This window comes from Mytilus californianus, unplaced genomic scaffold (genome assembly GCF_021869535.1).
Source record: "Mytilus californianus isolate M0D057914Y unplaced genomic scaffold, xbMytCali1.0.p SCAF_19, whole genome shotgun sequence".
NCBI lineage: Eukaryota > Metazoa > Mollusca > Bivalvia > Mytilida > Mytilidae > Mytilus > Mytilus californianus.
The window spans coordinates 1,485,711-1,506,725 of NW_026262667.1; the positions used below are offsets into that span (position 1 = coordinate 1,485,711).

The 21,015-nt window shown below is 32.7% G+C and overlaps 1 protein-coding gene across 2 annotated transcripts in view; it reads right to left on the bottom strand.

Moving 5' to 3' along the window:
• Positions 1–21,015, bottom strand: part of LOC127727043 (receptor-type tyrosine-protein phosphatase epsilon-like) — a 177,881-nt gene that overhangs the window by 125,468 nt on the left and 31,398 nt on the right. For both annotated transcript variants that reach the window (XM_052234447.1, XM_052234446.1), the window contains exon 2: positions 12,455–12,576. In XM_052234447.1, coding sequence (XP_052090407.1) covers positions 12,455–12,527 — 73 coding nt within the window. In that variant the 5' untranslated portion in view covers positions 12,528–12,576. The remainder of the gene's footprint in view (positions 1–12,454; positions 12,577–21,015) is intronic.

The following is a 21,015-nucleotide window of genomic DNA, read 5'->3' on the forward strand; positions in this document are numbered from 1 at the left end:
GTCGACATTTACTGATCACTAAAATATGACAAGATACATTAACTTTACAACTATTGACAAATTAATTCTCATCTATGGAAAATTCTTGACTAATAAATTCTCCCTGCTAATAATCATTTCTTAAATTAATAAACGTTTTTTAAATGGAATTAAGATTATCACTGACATAAATGTAGGCTAAAAGATGAATAATAATACCGTTAAGTGATTACTAGACCTTACACGAACTGGATTAGACAAAATTCCAACAACTACATTCAGAAAAAAACAAAACAGCAAAAATCTTTTCCAAGAAACTACTTAAGAACAGTTTTTATAGTATCAATAAATATTTTAAAAGATAAAACAGTTTTTTAATGGTCATTAAATTTAAGTTAACAGGTGAGTGTCTCATAAATAATTAAGACATGAGTTCTGTAAATACAAAATAAAGAGGTATGAAGAGCTAATATGTGGCCTAGAAAATCAAAAACAAGTTAAATATCTCAATCCATTCAATATTATAGTGATTTTATTAATTAATAAATAGGATGTTAAAGTACAGTGTATGGTCATTTTAGTGTTAGAAATGTCATTTGTGATATCATATGTTATAACTGACACATATGAACAAAAATGGACAAAGTTTTTTTGTAATAGGCCTCTCCAAAATGATTATTTCACTTGCATTACAATCTTTGTATATTGTGTCTTGTGGCAAAATATAAGTCTGTTTCCTCATACAGTATATAAAATCATAATTAGATGATCTAACAAAAAAAATGGCAATTTTTGTTGTTTTTTTTTAATTCAAGATGCCTAAAAAAGTATGGTAGTTTTATCATACATACTCTTCCATTTGACTTGATAATTATAGACTTCCCCAACTGGTTAATTTACCAGGCATTGGATGCTAAGCAGGATGTCCTCACAATTCAAGGGCATCTTATGGGGCTGACATCATTCCCCTCAATTAGAGTTTATGCCACCTAATTTTGTTGTTTATAAAAATTTGTAAGGGGTTCTGCAGAACCCAGTGTCTTGCCTACGATTGCTGCTGTCAGTGTAAAAGTGTAATGTTGACTTCAAAAGTGAGTCCATCTGTCAGTAATATACAGAATTTTAAAAAAATATTCAAACTTTCTCTTTAAATGGTATTTCTTGGTCTTGAAGATTAGCTTGTGTCCAAGTTTCATAACAATCCATGAAGGTTAACAAACTTGTCATGTCAAAAAGATGTAATCCCAGACTATCTGTAAATGTTAGCTGTAAAAAACTAAGTACATCTATCAGAAAAATACTGAAAATGAAAATATATTTTCAAAAGTTTGCTCCAGACATCATCTCTTAATCCTAAAAAAGTTTCATTAAATTCTATGAAGGTTTGACAAAGTATTTCATGTGTAGCAAACTTAAACCCAGACAGTATCTACTTGTTAATTGTAAAAAAAACTAATAGATATAAGAAGATGTGGTATGAGTGCCAATGAGACAACTCTCCATCCAAGTCAAAATTTATAAAAGTAAACCATTATAGGTCACAGTACGGTCTTCAACACGGAGCCCTGGCTCACACCGAACAGTAAGCTATAAAGGGCCCCAAAAAATTACTAGTGTAAAACCATTCAAACAGGAAAACCAATAAGTCCACTTATTTTAAAAAACTTTAACCACAGACTGAACCTAAATGTTGACACGGCTGACGGAATCTATGTCTCGCTTTCACGACATAAATGCTGCAGGCTCAACAAAAAAATGTCGTATTATTGCCAATAAGACAACTCTCCACCAAGGACCAAATGACATAGAAAGTAACAACTGTAGGTCACCGCATGGTCTTCAAAAATGAGCAAAACCCATACCACATAGTCAAGATATAAAAGATCCCAAAATGACAAATGTAAAACAATTCAAAGAAGAAAACTAACGGCCTGGTTTATGTACAAAACAAAGAATGAAAAACAAACAACAACCACTGAATTACAGGCTCCTGACTTGGGACAGCCACATACAAAATATGCCGGGTTAAATTTTTGGGCGCCCAACCTTCCCCCTAACCTGGGACAGTGGTATTACATTTGCATCAATTCATAAATTTTAACCTTGGTGTTGTTTTTTTGTTTGTATTTCTGTCTTTGTACACTTTTTATTGATTGCTGACTGTTTGTCCCTTAATGTCAAGTGGGAAATAATTGATGCATATTCTGGATGAGGGAAAGAAAACAGTATCTAGATGGATGGATGAAAGGATAACAGTATCTAGATGGATGGGGAAAAGATAACAGTATCTAGATGGAGCGAGGAAGGATAACAGTATCTAGATGGATGGGGAAAAGATAACAGTATCTAAATGGATGGGGGAAAAATAACAGTATCTAGATGGATGGGGAAAAGATAACAGTATCTAGATGGATGGGGGAAAGATAACAGTATCTAGATGGATGGGGGAAATATAACTGTATCTAGATGGATGGGGAAAAGATAACAGTATCTAGATGGATGGGGGAAAGATAAAAGTATCTAGATTGATGGGGAAAAGATAACAGTATCTGGATGGATGGGGGAAAGATACTGTATCTAGATGGATGGGGGAAAGATAACAGTATCTGGATGGATGGGGAAAAGATACTGTATCTAGATGGATGGGAAAAGATAACAGTATCTAGATGGATGGGGGAAAGATACTGTATCTAGATGGATGGGGGAAAGATAACAGTATCTAGATTGATGGTGGAAAGATAACAGTATCTAGATGGATTGGGGAAAGATACTGTATCTAGATGGATGGGAAAAGATACTGTATCTAGATGGATGGGGGGAAGATAACAGCATCTAGATGGACGGGGGAAGGATAACAGTATCTAGATGGATGGAGGAAAGATAACAGTATCTAGATGGATGGGGAAAAGATACTGTATCTAGATGGATGGGGAAAAGATAACAGTATCTAGATGGATAGGGGAAAGATCCTGTATCTAGATGGATGGGGGAAAGATAACAGTTTCGAGATGGATGAGGGAAAGATAACAGTATCTGGATGAATGGGGGAAAGATAACAGTATCTAGATGGATGGGGGAAAGATAACAGTATCTAGAATTACTGTTTTAAAAGACTTAAAAAGGGGCAGATACTGTAAATTGCAAGGGGGTAATGGGCAATTGGAGGTGGCTTATAGAAAGGAAGGAGACTATTGGAGTACCACCGGGTCCACATTCATTTCTGCTTATGTGGACAATTCTATGGTATGGAACTTAAAGACTTGCAACCTTGTAATCATGTATGCAGGAGCATCTTTGAGAAAATTGATGAAGGTCATATGACCTACATTTCATGTTTCAGTGCTATGATTAAGTTGAGAAATTTCATTATTGATATTTAGTTTTGAAGATCAGGTCATAAAACTGAGAAGAATATTTGTGCTGGAAACATCAATTCCAGTGTTTTGATTGGTTCATTTCTGAGTATGATTAAAATTTTATGAACACAAGGCCAGATCTCAGATACTAAGTCACATACAATCATATACTAAAATAATTCAGTGTATGGATGCATCTAAAGAAGTGCAGAAAACATCTGACAAAATGTTACTCTTTTGCCTACGGACAACTGATTTAGATTCGGTTTTATGTCGTATTTCAGATCACAAATGCTAAGTGACAAAATAATCATAAAATGAAGCATATAGGAGAGAAAGGCACCTTCCCACAAAGCCTAGGTTAATTTGAACTTCAATTTAGGCTTCACATATATCAGGTTTTATATCTGAGTTCAGAACTAAGATACTAAGAATGAAGATAAATTTCTCTATTTCATCATAATACAAGCTTTTTATCCAGCCAAATTGGTAACATAGTGACATAATAGTATCACATAATTCCTTGGAAGAGTTGTTGTTGAGGTTATTTATTGTTCTGTCAGCCCTTTGCATTCTCTCATGACAAATGATAACAATCAGACTGGACAATGGTCAATGGCCTTTTATCCTCAATGATAGAAATGGCATTGGTGACCCTCTAGATTTTATAAGTGAAACAAATAACAGTATCATTTTAACCTCCAATAACTTTTGGCTCAGTACCATTTTAAACCAGGACACAGTACATGCATATTCTGAAAATAGTAATTTACTACACTTCACTGTCTGGTGACATAAGCACTGTAAAATAAGTATCGTTATACTCATTAAATATCAACAACAATAATACTACATTAAGAAACGATGGCATAAGATTATCTTATCAATAAATAATGATATTGATATAGAAATCATGTACTTTTAGAGGTTAACAAGAATCATTAGATTAAATCAAGAATGTAGCTCTCACAGACAAGCTCAACAATCACAAAGTAAATACATGGTCAATCAGATATCAGAAATGACAGGAATAATATATTGTACAAATAATAATCAACAAGAGAGATATTTTCACTTTTATGATAAAGCAGTTGTAATATACTCCAGAGAGAATTCTTCTCTAAAATTAATGAGAGACAAAGATCTGTTAAAACATGTAAATTGACAGCAAACTGGGTTTTCTTACATCTTTTAGTGTGGTTGTTAAAGTAATTAAGGGCCATAACTCCTGTACAGCTGATATGAAAATGGTCAAAAACAATCTTGACCACCATTTTTGTCATAAGAAACAATAAATTTAAATTTAAAAAGGATTGTATCTAGTGAAGTAATTGCACAGAATTTATAAAAAGTCTCATTTTCCATCATGCAATAAAGGACCATAACTCCTGAACAGCAAAAGTGAAAATCGTTTATATTGAACTTGACCTGGATTCACAGTGACAACATGATCAAAATTTGAAAAGCATTGGTGTAACATTCTCAGGGTATTCTTGGAAACAGCTATAGCCACTCACCCGCAGACCAAAAAACCTGGTTAAAAATTGAATGGATATTTCCAAGAATTACTATTTTTGTTCAGCTATTGAAGAAATAAAATATCAATTAGTTCAAAAATATAGCTGCTTCCCTTAGTTATAGATAGGTAGCTGCTTCCCTTAGTTATAGATAAGTAGATTGAGAATTTCACACTTTTTGTATCCAACCACAACTACTGATACCAAAATTTTTTCATTATTATTGTATTTGAAAGACCATGAATAATACAATAATTAAAACAGTCCTTACAATAACATGCTAAAAAAATATTTTGGTCGTTCGGTATTATTTCTACAAAAGTAACATTTTCATTTTTACTGCATTTGCTCAAAATGGTTACAAAAAATTGTGTGGCAGACACTTTATACTAGGGTTGGCTGGGTTAGAAGAAACACAAGTATATTCAATTTATTTAAGGAATGACTGTAATATTTTTTCGGTCTATGAAGAAATAACATCAAAAATGTGGTGCACACTGAATAACCCGCACAGTGGGTTATTTTAAAATAATTTAATTTTGGATGTAACACGTCTTCTGATTGGCTGAAAGTGTTTTTTGTCTATCAGCTCATAGACATAATTTTGTCATGAACCCGCTACGTGGGTTATTCAGAGTGCACCACATTTTTTATGTTATTTCAAATAGACAGAAAAAATATTACAGTCATTTCTTATAATTTAATTCTTAATTCCATTTTAAACTGGAGTAAATCATGAAAAAACGTTGATGATGTCAAGGTCACATGACAAAATTATGTCTATGAACTGATAAACAAAACAACGTCAGCCATTCAAAAGACGCGTTACATCCAAAATTAAATCATTTTCCATATAAACAAGAATGCAAGTGTTGTCATACTAAGCATACCCCAATCATAATTCAAAGTATCAGAAAATAGGAAGTGTGTGTCTGACAGATCTTAAAAGTGGTCACATGTTAAAACTCATCACTGTCAGGTTGCTGACTAAATATGAAGTTTCTGTTTAGCAGAACTTGAGAAAAGTGTGACAAAACCAGGAGTTTAAATTAGTGTGCGTCATGGTCCAGGGACTGTCTTTTCTGGAAGGAGACTTTTCGTTTTTGAACTACAAAGACAAGGACCTCCTATCCTTATAGCAGTGGTGCTTTATACAGGACCTTTGACCTACATCTAATTTTATCCATACTAATCCTCTGAACTTAACCAGACAACTGGAGCATGCAAATAAGATCAGGCAGACTTAAACTCTTATAACAAATCAGCATGCCAAACACTATTGGCCTGTCATACATGATACTGAAAAAGCCACTTAATCCTAAAAATGCATGACCTTTTGAACTTGATAATGTATATATACTGAGAAAGACACCTAATCCTAATAAGAATACACACGCTGAAATGTCTCGCCTGCTTTACTGACCATTGATTTTATGTTGAAAGTCTTAACGTTTTACTACAAGTATCACATAAACTTAAAATTTTTAAATATCCATGGCACTGATGTCAAGGTAAGATAAATCTTGTCAGACAGATATGTACACCTTCTTATTATTCAATATACCAAATATAGTATGCTATGTAAGAACGCAGTTGAAGATGAGCTACATTTTCTTTTAAAATGTCCTGTTCTAAAAGAACCAACAACTGTCTAATTTAAATTCTAAATTCAAAAATTTTTCAAAGTTATCTGATGGAATGAAATTTGTTTGGATTCTTTCATCTGAAGATTTGCTTTATTTTGTAATTCATTTGACTGTATAGCTCAAATTTTGGTCACCATGATTAGTTAATAAAATATCTTGTATTGCTTATGGGAATTAAAAAACAAACCAAAACACAAAAACTTAACATTGACCAATGAACCATGAAATTGAGCCCAAGGTCAGACTATACCTGCTAGACAGACATGTACACCTTAAAATCATTCAATACATCAAATATAGTTGACCTAATGCTTATATATTGAAACACAGACCAAAAACAAGAAACTGTTGACACAGAGATAGTCACGCCTGTCAGCAGAAAATTCAGAAAAAGACAATTTGATGGATAGCAACATTGCTAATTAATTCAAAGTCGCTGGACCAATTGGTGGGTAGCCTCGAAATGTTGACAAACTGAGATGCACAGAAAGCAATGTAACTTTATAGAAAATATTGTCTATTGTAAGTAGTTCCTATCAAATTAACTAATCAGAAAACTTAACATTGAAATTGTTAATTGATTAAAAGTCACTGGACTCTGACCTAGGGAGCAGGGCCTTGAAATAGTCGCCAAACTGATACGTAATGATAGTAATGCAACTTCATACAAAATATCATTGAACTATCACAAATAGTTCCCATCAAACTAACTTAAGCAGAAAAACTTAACATTTAAAATTGCTAATTAATTCAAAGTCACTGGACCATGGCCTAGGGGACAGGGCCTCAAAATTGTAGTCAAACTGATATGTACTGGTAGTAATGCATCTTCGTACAAAATATCAATGATCTATCACAAGTAGTTCCTATCAAACTAACTTAAGCAGAAAACTTAACAATTGTTGACGCCGTATCCACAGCCTATGTCACGCTTTCTGTGACTTTTGTCGCAGGGGAGACAAAAACTAAACATTGACCAATGAACCATGAAAATAAGGTCAAGGTCAGTTGATAGCTGCCAGACAGACATGTACATCTTACAATCATTCCATACAACAAATATAGTTGACCTACTGCTTATAGTATTTGAAACACAGACCAAAACACAAAAAAAACAAGCATTCTGAGAGTATTGCATGGCAATACATAGTCCCCTACCAGTTAAAAATTAATTGTACTGGAACAAAATGCTAACTTGATCTATAACTTGTCATGGTGTAAACTATATAACAAATATCAAGTCAATATCTTCAAGCATGACAAAAAAAAGTGTGGAAAACTGATAATTTAAGTGAATTTTCTAAGTCCAAGGACCATAACTCTGCAAAAAATCATTAAACCGAAACAAAATTCAAAACTTGGTCTGTAACTTGTCATGATAAAACTATATACCAAGTATCAAATCAATATCTACAAGCATGACAAAAAAAAAAGTGCGGAAAACTGATTATTTCAGTGAATTTTCTAAGTCCAAGGACCATAACTCTGCACAAAATCATCAGACCGGAACAAAATTCAAACTTGATCTGTAATTTGTCATGATAAGACAATGTACCAATTATTAAATCAATATCTTCAAGAATGACGAAAAAAATTGCGGAAAACTGAATATTTGTGTGAATTTTTCAAGTCCAAGGACCATAACTCTGCACAAAATTATCAGACCGAAACAAAATTCGAACTTGATATGTATCTTGTCATGATAAAACAATATACCAAATATCAAATCAATATCTTCAAGCCTGAAGAAAAAAAGTGTGGAAAACTGATTTGCCAGACTGACAGAAGGACAGACAGACGGACAGACAGACAGACGGACGTAGTGCAAACCTAAAGTCCCCTTCGACTTCGTCGGTAGGGGACTAATTAACATTAACCAATTGAACATGAAAATGAGGTCAAGGTTGGATGACACTTACCAGACAGACATGTACATATTACAATCATTACATACATTAAATAAAGTTGAGCTATTGCTCATAGTATCTGAGAAATGGAGGTACTTTTAAATTTGAACACTGATCCATGAAATGAGGTTGAGGTCATGTGAACTCTGTCTGATGGATATGTAGACGTTGCAAAGAACCCATATACCAAATACAGTTATCCTATTACTCATAATAAGTGAGAAATTCAAATGACAAAATAACTATAATTTTTTTCAAGCAGTTGCTGAACTATGAAAGTTAGGTCAAGGACAATGGACATATGACAGACGGAAACATCACAACATAAGGTATCTGCATACAAGGTTTAACTCATCCAGGTCTTCTACCTTCTGAAATATAAAGCTTTTCACTAATAGTTTACACTGCAGCTGCCAGTAATCCCTATGTCTCGCATACTGCGACCTTTTTGAGCTTGATAATACATAGATACTGAGAAAGACAACTAATCCTAAAAATTCATGACCTTTTTGAGCTTGATAATGAGAACAGTAATATGTCTATGTATATTTTTTGTCTTTCAAGGCTTTTCACTTGCTAAATAAAATGATTTTTTTTTTATCAATCTTATAAATAATGATAAATGTTTTTATTACAAAAATTCAAATCTGTGATTACTTTAAACAAATATCACAGATTTTATTAAACTTGCATATTGAACTGCAAGAAGATATAAATCAGCACTAAAAATCTAAACCGTTAACTATTAAAATTTCTACAGAGAGCCTAGATTCATAAGAAAACTAATCTGAAAAGATATAATTTGACATATGCAAATGCAACATTCATTCCTCAAATTGCTGCTGTGGCCATTAAAAATGAACTATAATCTTATGCTTTTCTACAATAATCAGTTGTAAGAGCTATGGAATTAAAATGGTGACAAATATTATATTGTGAACGATCTCTTTCCTGTTTCTTTAATGACTCTGTACTTTGATTACAATGACAGATCATCATCAGTGTTACAAATAGGTTAATCAGCCTAACAAAATTCTCTTATAATAAAATATCATTCTGTCTTTCAATGCGATGTCCCTGTGGACAGAAGCTGTCTCTGACCGATTTAAGGAACAATGGTTAATGCAAGTGTTGTAGTTCACATGAGTTAAAACATAGCTTTAGAATGCAAGGCTAAAACATATTATGTCAAAATAAATAAAAGGAAATGTGGGGTTTATTTCAATGAGACAACATTAAACTAGACAAAGTGATGCCCCCGCACTCCACTCTGAAGTAACTGTATTATAACAAAGTCAATGTACAACTTTCTTTGAGATATTATTGTGTCTGGGAGACACAAATGATGCCCCCGCAGATGCAAAGTGTTATTTTAAAATACACAAATTTGAGCATGGGAGCACCTAGGTCTATGGTTCACTGTAGAAGGAGTTATCTGGAAAACCTATGCACCTCTTATGCAAGTATATACTCCAAAAGTGACAAAGTTCAACTATCTCCCAAAAGAATAAATATTAATAAAATTCAAAACCCTGACCACATGCACATCTTCAATATATGTACAAACAGCCAGCAAAGTGAAAACTTCCTAGCATTCAAACTGTAGGTGGAGTTATCTAGAATAGCTTTATACCCATAATGGGACGGACGGACGGACAGGGGTAAAACAATATGCCCCCCCAACTTTCAGTTGCTGGTGCATAAAAATAAAAGAAGAATGTGTCTGAAGACACGAATGACCCCGCTCAAGCTAGCTTATAATACCTGAAAATACTTTTGATGTCACTGCTAGTTTTTAAAGTGTAATAAGTTTTCTGATAAGTTCTGTTGTGTCCAGTGAATTTCTCAGTTCTTGTATAATGCTTTGGTTCTTTCACTTCTAATCTCTTGTTAGCTTTACTTGTTTAATTGGTAAACTAAGCATTTATGACCTTAATAGTAGTTAAGTGAAGATCACACTTTTTGTTCTCTAAGTTTATTTTTATGCATTATGATTTTATAAATGTTGTAATTTACCTAATACATAAAAGCTATTTCATTGAAACAAAATATTCTTAATATGACTTTCCGATCTATGATTGCATTATATTTTCCTAGAGTTATAAAGGAGCATAACTCTAGAACAGCAGACATAAAAATAGATCAAAGACATCTTCAAGGTAAAGTTGAAATCAGAATAAGCATTTAACCCTCCCCTTACAATCTCTTTCAGTGGAATAACAAATGGTAAGTAGAGGAAAGTATTATAAACTTTAACAAGAATATGCCCCCCCCCCCCCTCCCTCTGGGTAAAAACCTTAATATTGCATCTATTTTAGAAAGTTCAAATGATAATGAACATGTGTACTAAGTTTCACGTTGATGTGACTATGATTTCGTACTGGTTTCACAATATCACATTTCCATGTTCAGTGAACAGTGAAACCTTAACTTTGCTTACTGTAAAGTCAGAAAGTATTGTGATGTTTATATTAATGCAAATAATGCGACTGGGTTAGTATCACAATTATAAGAACTCGCGTTTTGAATTCATTACACATATTTGTAAAAGGATTTTCCTTAAATCGCAATAATTAATCTCGCATTTTTGTCTATTCTTCTCAAATCTCAATAATAAATGCATGCAATAATTTCTGAATTTACAGTATATACTTTAAAAAATTTATATCATAATGAACCTGTTTACTAAGTGTCAAGTTGATGTGACCATGACTTCATGTTAAACTACCAGAAACCTTAAGTTAACTGATTTCACAATATCACATTTCTATGGTGTTCTATTTCATGTGGTAAGTGATCTAATTCTTCAAGACTCATGCATATCAAGTTAAATGGATTTAGGTCAAACAAATAACTTAAAAACTGGCTTCAGATCTGAACCAATACCTAGAGCCTTCAAACAGGACAATTGAATTAAAACCTATAAGTGTGCAAATGAATACCAACAGCTGTACACGACACACCTATGTGAGGGAAGTAGTATATAACCTCTTAATAAGGAATTAATATATAACCTCTAAATGAGGAAGCAGTAAACCTCTAAGTGAGGAAGTAGTATATAACCTCTATATGAGGTAGTATATTACCTCTAAATTAGGAAGTAGTATATAACCTCTGAATGAGGAAGTAGCAAACCTATAAGTGAGAAAGTAGTACATAACCTCTTAATGAGGAAGTAGTATATGACCTCTTAATGAGGAAATAGTATATATCCTCTTAATGAGGAATTAATATATAATCTCTTAATGAGGAAGTAGCATATGAAATCTAAATGGGGAAGAAGTATATAACCTCTAAATGAGGAATTAGTTCATAACCTCTCAATGAGGAAGTAGTACATAACCTCTAAATGAAGAAGTAGTATATAACCTCTAAATGAGGAAGTAGTTTATAACCTTTGAATGAGGAAGTAGTATATAACCTCTAAATGAGAAAGTAGTATATAACCACTAAATAAGGAATTAATAAACCTCTAAGTGAAGAAGAAGTAAAAAACTTCTAAATGAGGCAGTAGTATATAACCTCTAAATGAGGCAGAAGTATACAACTTCTAAATGAGGAAGTAGTATATAACTTTTTACTGAGGAAGTTGTAAATCTCTAAGTGAGAAGTAGTATATACCCTCTAAATGAGGAATTAGTAACCTCTCAATGAAGAAGAAGTAGACCTCTAAGTAATGAATCAGTATATAACATCTAAATGAGGAAGAAATAAACAACCTCTATATTAGGGAGTAGTAAATAACCTCTAAATGACAAGGCAGTAGTACATAAACTTCTAGATGAGGAAGTAGTATATAACTTTAACTGAGAAAGTTGTAAACCTCTAAGTGAGGTATAATATAACCTCTAAATGAGGAAGTAGTATTTAACTTAATTGAGGAAGTTGTGTATAACCTCTTAATGAGGCAGTAGTATATAACCTCTAAATGAGGCAGTAGTTCATAACCTCTAAATGAGGAAGTATTTATAACCTCTAAATAGGGAAGTAGTATATAACCTTTAAATGAGGACGTCGACATTCCCATAGCATATAAGATCTATTTTTACCTGTGTAATTTATAGGATCATTGCTTCCAGTTGTGGTGTTGCTCACAGTAGAGAGAACATCATCTTCTGCCATTACAAAACAAACTCTTCTGTGTTGTCATGGCAAACAACTTGGCCAATTTCTGAAAAAGTAACTTCAGTGTTAGAATCATCATTTCTTTCCTGTAATCAATTATCTGTAAGATAAATTCATATCAAATTCAAATTTACCAAATTTCCATTTTCAATATTTGTAAGTTAATGTTCTGATATCATAGAATTGAAAGCTAGATTAGGCAAATACAAGGCCATGGCTAATATACAATGGAACTGTATAAAGGATATTAATTAAGTTACATAACAGCCATAATTCAATAGATGAATCTTTGTAATATGATGTCAGTTTAATTAGAGCATAAATGTGCTTCTACATTCCTGTAGTAACTAATACCATTTTATGGACAAATAACGCATGGTAATTAATATGGACTACTTGCATATTTTGCTTGTTAGTTTGTTTTGGTTTTGAAGGTCATGCTTATTTATGCAAGAGGCATATTGTTCTAAGCTTACATGAAGACAACTAACCAGCTGATGTCATAATTTTTTCAAGATTAAAAAAAACAAATAAAAAGAAGAATATGTGTATATAGAACACCATGTCTTGCTCCAACTATCCCATTTCTATATTCGTTGCAATTGTATCTCTTAACAACATATTAGATCAAGTTCCCCCTATATTAATACTTCATTTAAATAAAATGAACACATTGTGAATTTTGGGTCCAAACCCTTATTTGGCATAGAGGACTGATGGAAGGTAATAAACTAATGTTCCATCAGGAAAAGGGACAGAATTTATCTCCAAGGTCTGTCCACTTTGACACATATTCAGTTAATTAATCATTTTTACATTTAATTTCTGTTGCAATGTATAAAACCATTAAAACCATAAAACCAATAAACTAATTTGTAACGTTTTTGGAGGGTTTTGTGCCTTGATGATTTTCTGACTTGGAATTTAATGACTATAAGCTGCACCACAGTTACACATTGGCATTTAATACAAAAAAGTAAGTATATGGCTCATAGCAAGTATTTGTTTGTAAAGTCATTAGATGTGACTGATTTCAAAATTCTTTATATATCAAGAGTCATTTTTTGAAATTCATTGAAACTTATTTTTCATCTGGAAGAGGAAGAATTACCAAAGGTTACAAATAATAAACCATTAACTTCAACACGTTCCTGGCATTTTCAGTAGTATTAGTTCAAAGTTTTCTGTTTTAATATATAAATAAGAAGATGTTGTATGATTGCCAATAAGACAACTCTCCACCAAAGACCAAATGATGTCACAGTAGAAATTTGTAACAATAATTTAGTCTATACTGCCTTCAACAATGAGCTAAACCCATACCACATAGAAAGCTATAAAAGGCTTCGAAATGTAAAATGTAAAACAATTCAATTGATAAAACTATTGGCCTGATTTATGTACAAAACAATAAATGAAAAACTAATATGATATACAGCAACAAATGACAACCAGTACTTGGATCACTCTGTCACTAAGACATTACTATAAATTCAGACATTTCTGTGAATATTTATTATTGCCATGCTTGTACAATGGACATAAATATGAATTTGATTATTACAATTTCAGGAAATACTCCAAATAAATCATGCAATCAAAATTTACAATGAGTTTTTATTTTTTGCCAAACCTATCCCGTAATAATTTCTAGGGTCATGACAAGATTACACTTACCGAACTTTAAAATATTTTTTGAATTAAAAAAATGTGCACTATATTTTTCTGTACCTTATGCTAACTTGTTAAATATCCTTGTACTGATGAAACTTGATGTGTCAAAATGGAGATAATTACATATTATCGTGATGAAATTTAGTTATACTTTATTGATAATCTCTGATATTAACATGTAAATTATGTATAGATTCTATATAACAACTTAACAAGGCTAATTATTTAACACAAGTGACAAGAGAAATTTTCAATGGTTATTTAACAATCTGTTGACACAGAGATATTGTCTCATTTGTATGTTATTTTGATAGTAAAATGCGAATGTTGAAATCAAGCAGTCCTTTAAACAATGCAAAACATTCAACATCTATGTATCATGACTGAAATTGTGAGGCCAAAAGTCTAGGGTTTCTATATAAATATCACCATGAAAATGGAAAATAAAATAGTTCCATAAGAGAAGATTTTTAAGTCAGGTTATCTCAAAATCTTACTTTTTCCCAAAAAATATACTCAGGTGAAATGTTAACAGAATTTTAGTTTCTGACCAGACAATTAGCAATTATCTAGCAATTCTCTAAAATAATTTACTTTAGGGGACCTTGTACTATAGGGTTAGGGTTTAGTTTATGTATAGAGCTAAGGTTTGGATTTGTTTTAGGTTAGGGTTAAGTTTTAGGGCTAGGGCTAGTGTTAGGATTAGGTAAGGATAAGGGTTAGTTTTAGGGTTAGAGTTAATTTGGTATAGCCCTATATAGGCTGCCTCCCCCTGAAGTAAATGAATCCTGTTTAATGTCTTATGAGGGTTGGCAGGATTTCTCCTAAAGTCTCATCTTGGTTTATTCCATAACCTCTGTGGTTGTGTCATATAAGGCTTTACTCTAAGGTTTATCATAACCAATGTGGTCTTGTCATATAAGGCTTTACTCTAAGGTTTATTCCATAACCAATGTGGTCGTCTCATATAAGGCTTTACTCTAAGGTTTATCATAACCAATGTGGTCATGTCATATAACGCTTTACTCTAAGGTTTATCATAACCAATGTGGTCATGTCATATAACGATTTACTCTAAGGTTTATCATAACCTCTGTGGTTGTGTCATATAAGGCTTTACTCTAAGGTTTATTCCATAACCAATGTGGTCGTGTCATATAAGGCTTTACTTTAAGGTTTATCATAACCATTGTGGTTGTGTCATATAAGGCTTTACTCTAAGGTTTATCATAACCTCTGTGGTTGTGTCATATAAGGCTTTACTCTAAGGTTTATCATAACCTCTGTGGTTGTGTCATATAAGGCTTTACTCTAAGGTTTATCATAATCAATGTGGTCATGTCATATAAGGCTTTACTATAAGGTTTATCATAACCTCTGTGGTTGTGTCATATAAGGCTTTACTCTAAGGTTTATCATAACCAATGTGGTCTTGTCATATAAGGCTTTACTTTAAGGTTTATTCCATAACCAATGTGGTCGTCTCATTTAAGGCTTTACTCTAAGGTTTATCATAACCAATGTGGTCATGTCATATAACGCTTTACTCTAAGGTTTATCATAACCTCTGTGGTTTTGTCATATAAGGCTTTACTCTAAGGTATATCATAACCAATGTGGTCTTGTCATATAAGGCTTTACTCTAAGGTTTATTCCATAACCAATGTGGTCGTCTCATATAAGGCTTTACTCTAAGGTTTATCAAAACCAATGTGGTCATGTCATATAATGCTTTACTCTAAGGTTTATCATAATCAATGTGGTCATGTCATATAAGGCTTTGCTCTAAGGTTTATTCCATAACCAATGTGGTCGTGTCATATAAGGCTTTACTCTAAGGTTTATCATAATCAATGTGGTCATGTCATATAAGGCTTTACTCTTAAGGTTTATCATAATCAATGTGGTCATGTCATATAAGGCTTTACTCTAAGGTTTATCATAACCAATGTGGTCGTGTCATATAAGGCTTTATTCTAAGGTTTATCATAACCTCTGTGGTTGTGTCATATAAGGCTTTACTCTAATGTTTATCATAATCAATGTGGTCATGTCATATAAGGCTTTACTCTAAGGTTTATCATAATCAATGCGGTCATGTCATATAAGGCTTTACTCTAAGGTTGTTTTTTTTTTTTTTTTTTTAAATGTGGTCATGTCATATAAGGCTTTACTCTATGGTTTATCATAACCAATGTGGTTGTGTCATATAAGGCTTTACTCTAAGGTTTATCATAACCTCTGTGGTCATGTCATATAAGGCTTTACTCTAAGGTTTATTCCATAACCTGTGTTGTTGTGTCAAATAAGGCTTTACTCTAAGGTTTATTCCATAACCTCTGTGGTTGTGTCATATAAGGCTTTACTCTAAGGTTTATCATAATCAATGTGGTCATGTCATATAAGGCTTTACTCTAAGGTTTATTCCGTAACCAATGTGGTCGTGTCATATAAGGCTTTACTCAAAGGTTTATCATAATCAATGTGGTCATGTCATATAAGGCTTTACTCTATGGTTTATTATAACCAATGTGGTCGTGTCATATAAGGTTTTACTCTAAGGTTTATCATAACCTCTGAGGTCATTTCATATAAGGCTTTACTCTAAGGTTTATCATAACCTCTGTGGTCATGTCTTAAAGGCTTTGCTCTGAGGTTTATTCCATAACCAATGTGGTCGTGTCATATAAGGCTTTACTCTAAGGTTTATCATAATCAATGTGGTCATGTCATATAAGGCTTTACTCTAAGGTTTATCATAATCAATGTGGTCATGTCATATCAGGCTTTACTCTAAGGTTTATCATAACCAATGTGGTCGTGTCATATAAGGTTTTACTCTAAGGTTTATCATAACCTCTGTGGTCATGTCATATAAGGCTTTACTCTAAGGTTTATCATAACCTCTGTGGTCATGTCTTAAAGGCTTTGCTCTGAGGTTTATTCCATAACCAATGTGGTTGTGTCATATAAGGCTTTACTCTAAGGTTTTTCATAATCAATGTGGTCATGTCATATAAGGCTTTACTCTAAGGTTTATCATAACCAATGTGGTCGTGTCATATAAGGCTTTACTCTAAGGTTTATCATAACCTCTGTGGTTGTGTCATATAAGGCTTTACTCTAATGTTTATCATAATCAATGTGGTCATGTCATTTAAGGCTTTACTCTAAGGTTTATCATAATCAATGTGGTTGTGTCATTTAAGGCTTTACTCTAAGGTATATCATAACCTCTGTGGTTGTGTCATATAAGGCTTTACTCTAAGGTTTATTCCATAACCAATGTGGTCGTGTCATATAAGGCTTTACTCTAAGGTTTATCTTTTTCAATGTGGTCATGTCATATAAGGCTTTACTCTAAGGTTTATCATAACCTCTGTGGTTGTGTCATATAAGGCTTTACTCTAATGTTTATTCCGTAACCAATGTGGTCGTGTCATATAAGGCTTTACTCAAAGGTTTATCATAATCAATGTGGTCATGTCATATAAGGCTTTACTCTATGGTTTATTATAACCAATGTGGTCGTGTCATATAAGGTTTTACTCTAAGGTTTATCATAACCTCTGAGGTCATTTCATATAAGGCTTTACTCTAAGGTTTATCATAACCTCTGTGGTCATGTCTTAAAGGCTTTGCTCTGAGGTTTATTCCATAACCAATGTGGTCGTGTCATATAAGGCTTTACTCTAAGGTTTATCATAATCAATGTGGTCATGTCATATAAGGCTTTACTCTAAGGTTTATCATAATCAATGTGGTCATGTCATATCAGGCTTTACTCTAAGGTTTATCATAACCAATGTGGTCGTGTCATATAAGGTTTTACTCTAAGGTTTATCATAACCTCTGTGGTCATGTCATATAAGGCTTTACTCTAAGGTTTATCATAACCTCTGTGGTCATGTCTTAAAGGCTTTGCTCTGAGGTTTATTCCATAACCAATGTGGTTGTGTCATATAAGGCTTTACTCTAAGGTTTTTCATAATCAATGTGGTCATGTCATATAAGGCTTTACTCTAAGGTTTATCATAACCAATGTGGTCGTGTCATATAAGGCTTTACTCTAAGGTTTATCATAACCTCTGTGGTTGTGTCATATAAGGCTTTACTCTAATGTTTATCATAATCAATGTGGTCATGTCATTTAAGGCTTTACTCTAAGGTTTATCATAATCAATGTGGTTGTGTCATATAAGGCTTTACTCTAAGGTATATCATAACCTCTGTGGTTGTGTCATATAAGGCTTTACTCTAAGGTTTATTCCATAACCAATGTGGTCGTGTCATATAAGGCTTTACTCTAAGGTTTATCATAATCAATGCGGTCATGTCATATAAGGCTTTACTCTAAGGTTTATCTTTTTCAATGTGGTCATGTCATATAAGGCTTTACTCTAAGGTTTATCATAACCAATGTGGTCGTGTCATATAAGGTTTACTCTAAGGTTTATCATAACCTCTGTGGTTGTGTCATATAAGGCTTTACTCTAATGTTTATCATAATCAATGTGGTTATGTCATTTAAGGCTTTACTCTAAGGTTTATCATAATCAATGTGGTCATGTCATATAAGGCTTTACTCTAAGGTTATTCATAATCAATGTGGTCATGCCATATAAGGCTTTACTCTAAGGTTTATCATAATCAATGTGGTAGTGTCATATAAGGCTTTACTCTAAGGTTTATCATAACCTGTGGTTGTGTCATATAAGGCTTTACTCTAAGGTTTATCATAACCTCTGTGGTTGTGTCATATAAGGCATTACTCTAAGGTTTATCATAATCAATGTGGTCATGTCATATAAGGCTTTACTCTAAGGTTTATCATAATCAATGTGGTCATGTCATATAATGCTTTACTCTAAGGTTTATTCCACAACCAATGTGGTCGTCTCATATAAAGCTTTACTCTAAGGTTTATCATAACCAATGTGGTCATGTCATATAAGGCTTTACTCTAAGATTTATCTTTATCAATGTGGTCATGTCATATAAGGCTTTACTCTAAGGTTTATCATAATCAATGTGGTTGTGTCATATAAGGCTTTACTCTAAGGTTTATCATAACCTCATGTGGTCATGTCATATAAGGCTTTACTCTAAGGTTTATCATAACCTCTGTGGTTATGTCATATAAGGCTTTACTCTAAGGTTTATCATATAATCAATGTGGTCATGTCATATAAGGCTTTACTCTAAGGTTTATCATAATCAATGTGGTCATGTCATATAATGCTTTACTCTAAGGTTTATTCCATAACCAATGTGGTCGTCTCATATAAGGCTTTACTCTAAGGTTTATCATAACCAATGTGGTCATGTCATATAAGGCTTTACTCTAAGGTTTATCATAATCAATGTGGTTGTGTCATATAAGGCTTTACTCTAAGGTTTATCATAATCAATGTGGTTGTGTCATATAAGGCTTTACTCTAAGGTTTATTCCATAACCAATGCGGTCGTGTCATATAAGGCTTTACTCTAAGGTTTATCATAACCAATATTGTCGTGTCATATAAGGCTTTACTCTAAGGTTTATTCAATAACCAATGCGGTCGTGTCATATAAGGCTTTACTCTCAGGTTTATCATAACCAATGCGGTCGTGTCATATAAGGCTTTACTCTAAGGTTTATTCCATTACCAATGTGGTCATGTCATATAAGGCTTTACTCTAAGGTTTATCATAACCAATGTGGTCGTGTCATATAAGGCTTTACTCTAAGGTTTATGCCATTACACATATTTTTGTTTCCCATTTTTTTGGAAAACTTAAACTAATTAACTTAGTTTTTTGTTAGATAGGTTTAGTTTGATGTGGTACTTTGGTCTACATTTCATTGAAATAATAACCTTTTAATGATTCAAAGCATAATTTCTTATAACCTTTTTTTCTTATGAATTTGTTTAGGAAGAGTGTTTGGATTTTTAATACAAAGTTGAAACAAAAGTAAGTCAAACTAAGACCCATTTATGTCATGAATAAAATTAAATGCAGTTCAGTTCAGACTTTGTTGCAAGCAAAATAAAAATCCCACTGGTGATTTATTCCAAGGTAATATGAAATATGTAAATTCCAAGCCACCATATGCAGAAAACCATATGGGATCTAAAAAATCATATAACAATATAAACTAAACAAATTAGGATATCAATGAAATAAAGAGCCTAAAGTTTGTTTTATGTAACCATGCATACAATTACACCAGTCGGATACCAAGGAGATAATTTTGTCACACAGAAAATAATTGTTGTTTGGCGTCTGCTGCTAACTTGAAATCCATTTCCGTGGCTATGAATTTAACAAAAAGCATCATTTGAATTAACATTACTCGATAGAAAGAGAATTAATAGGCGACTGGAAGCAAAAATAATTATTTCATTCATCAAGTTGATTGTATATTTTCTCCATGAATGTATTTGCCTGTTGTAGTTAAGCCATCTACTCCTATTCATCTAACAATATTGCTTTCTCTACATTCTATTTGCAACTTAAAATTGTTTAACGAGAATTTTTGGTGTTTTTGAAGTTTACAAATCACAAAATAAAACATTAAACTCACGAAACGCCAACGTGGGATGGCAGCTGATTTGCAATTGTGATGATATATGGCACAATGGATTTTAGGTTTGGCGAATGCTACCACAAATACTAGGAATATGTACTTAAACGACCTTATATCCTATAAAATCTGGGATATAAATGATTCAAGTCAGCATGGTGCAATAAACTCCTCAATTATAATTCTTTTTTGCAAAAATTTACACAACAGCATTAGAGATGAACTTTGTAACAGCATTTGACT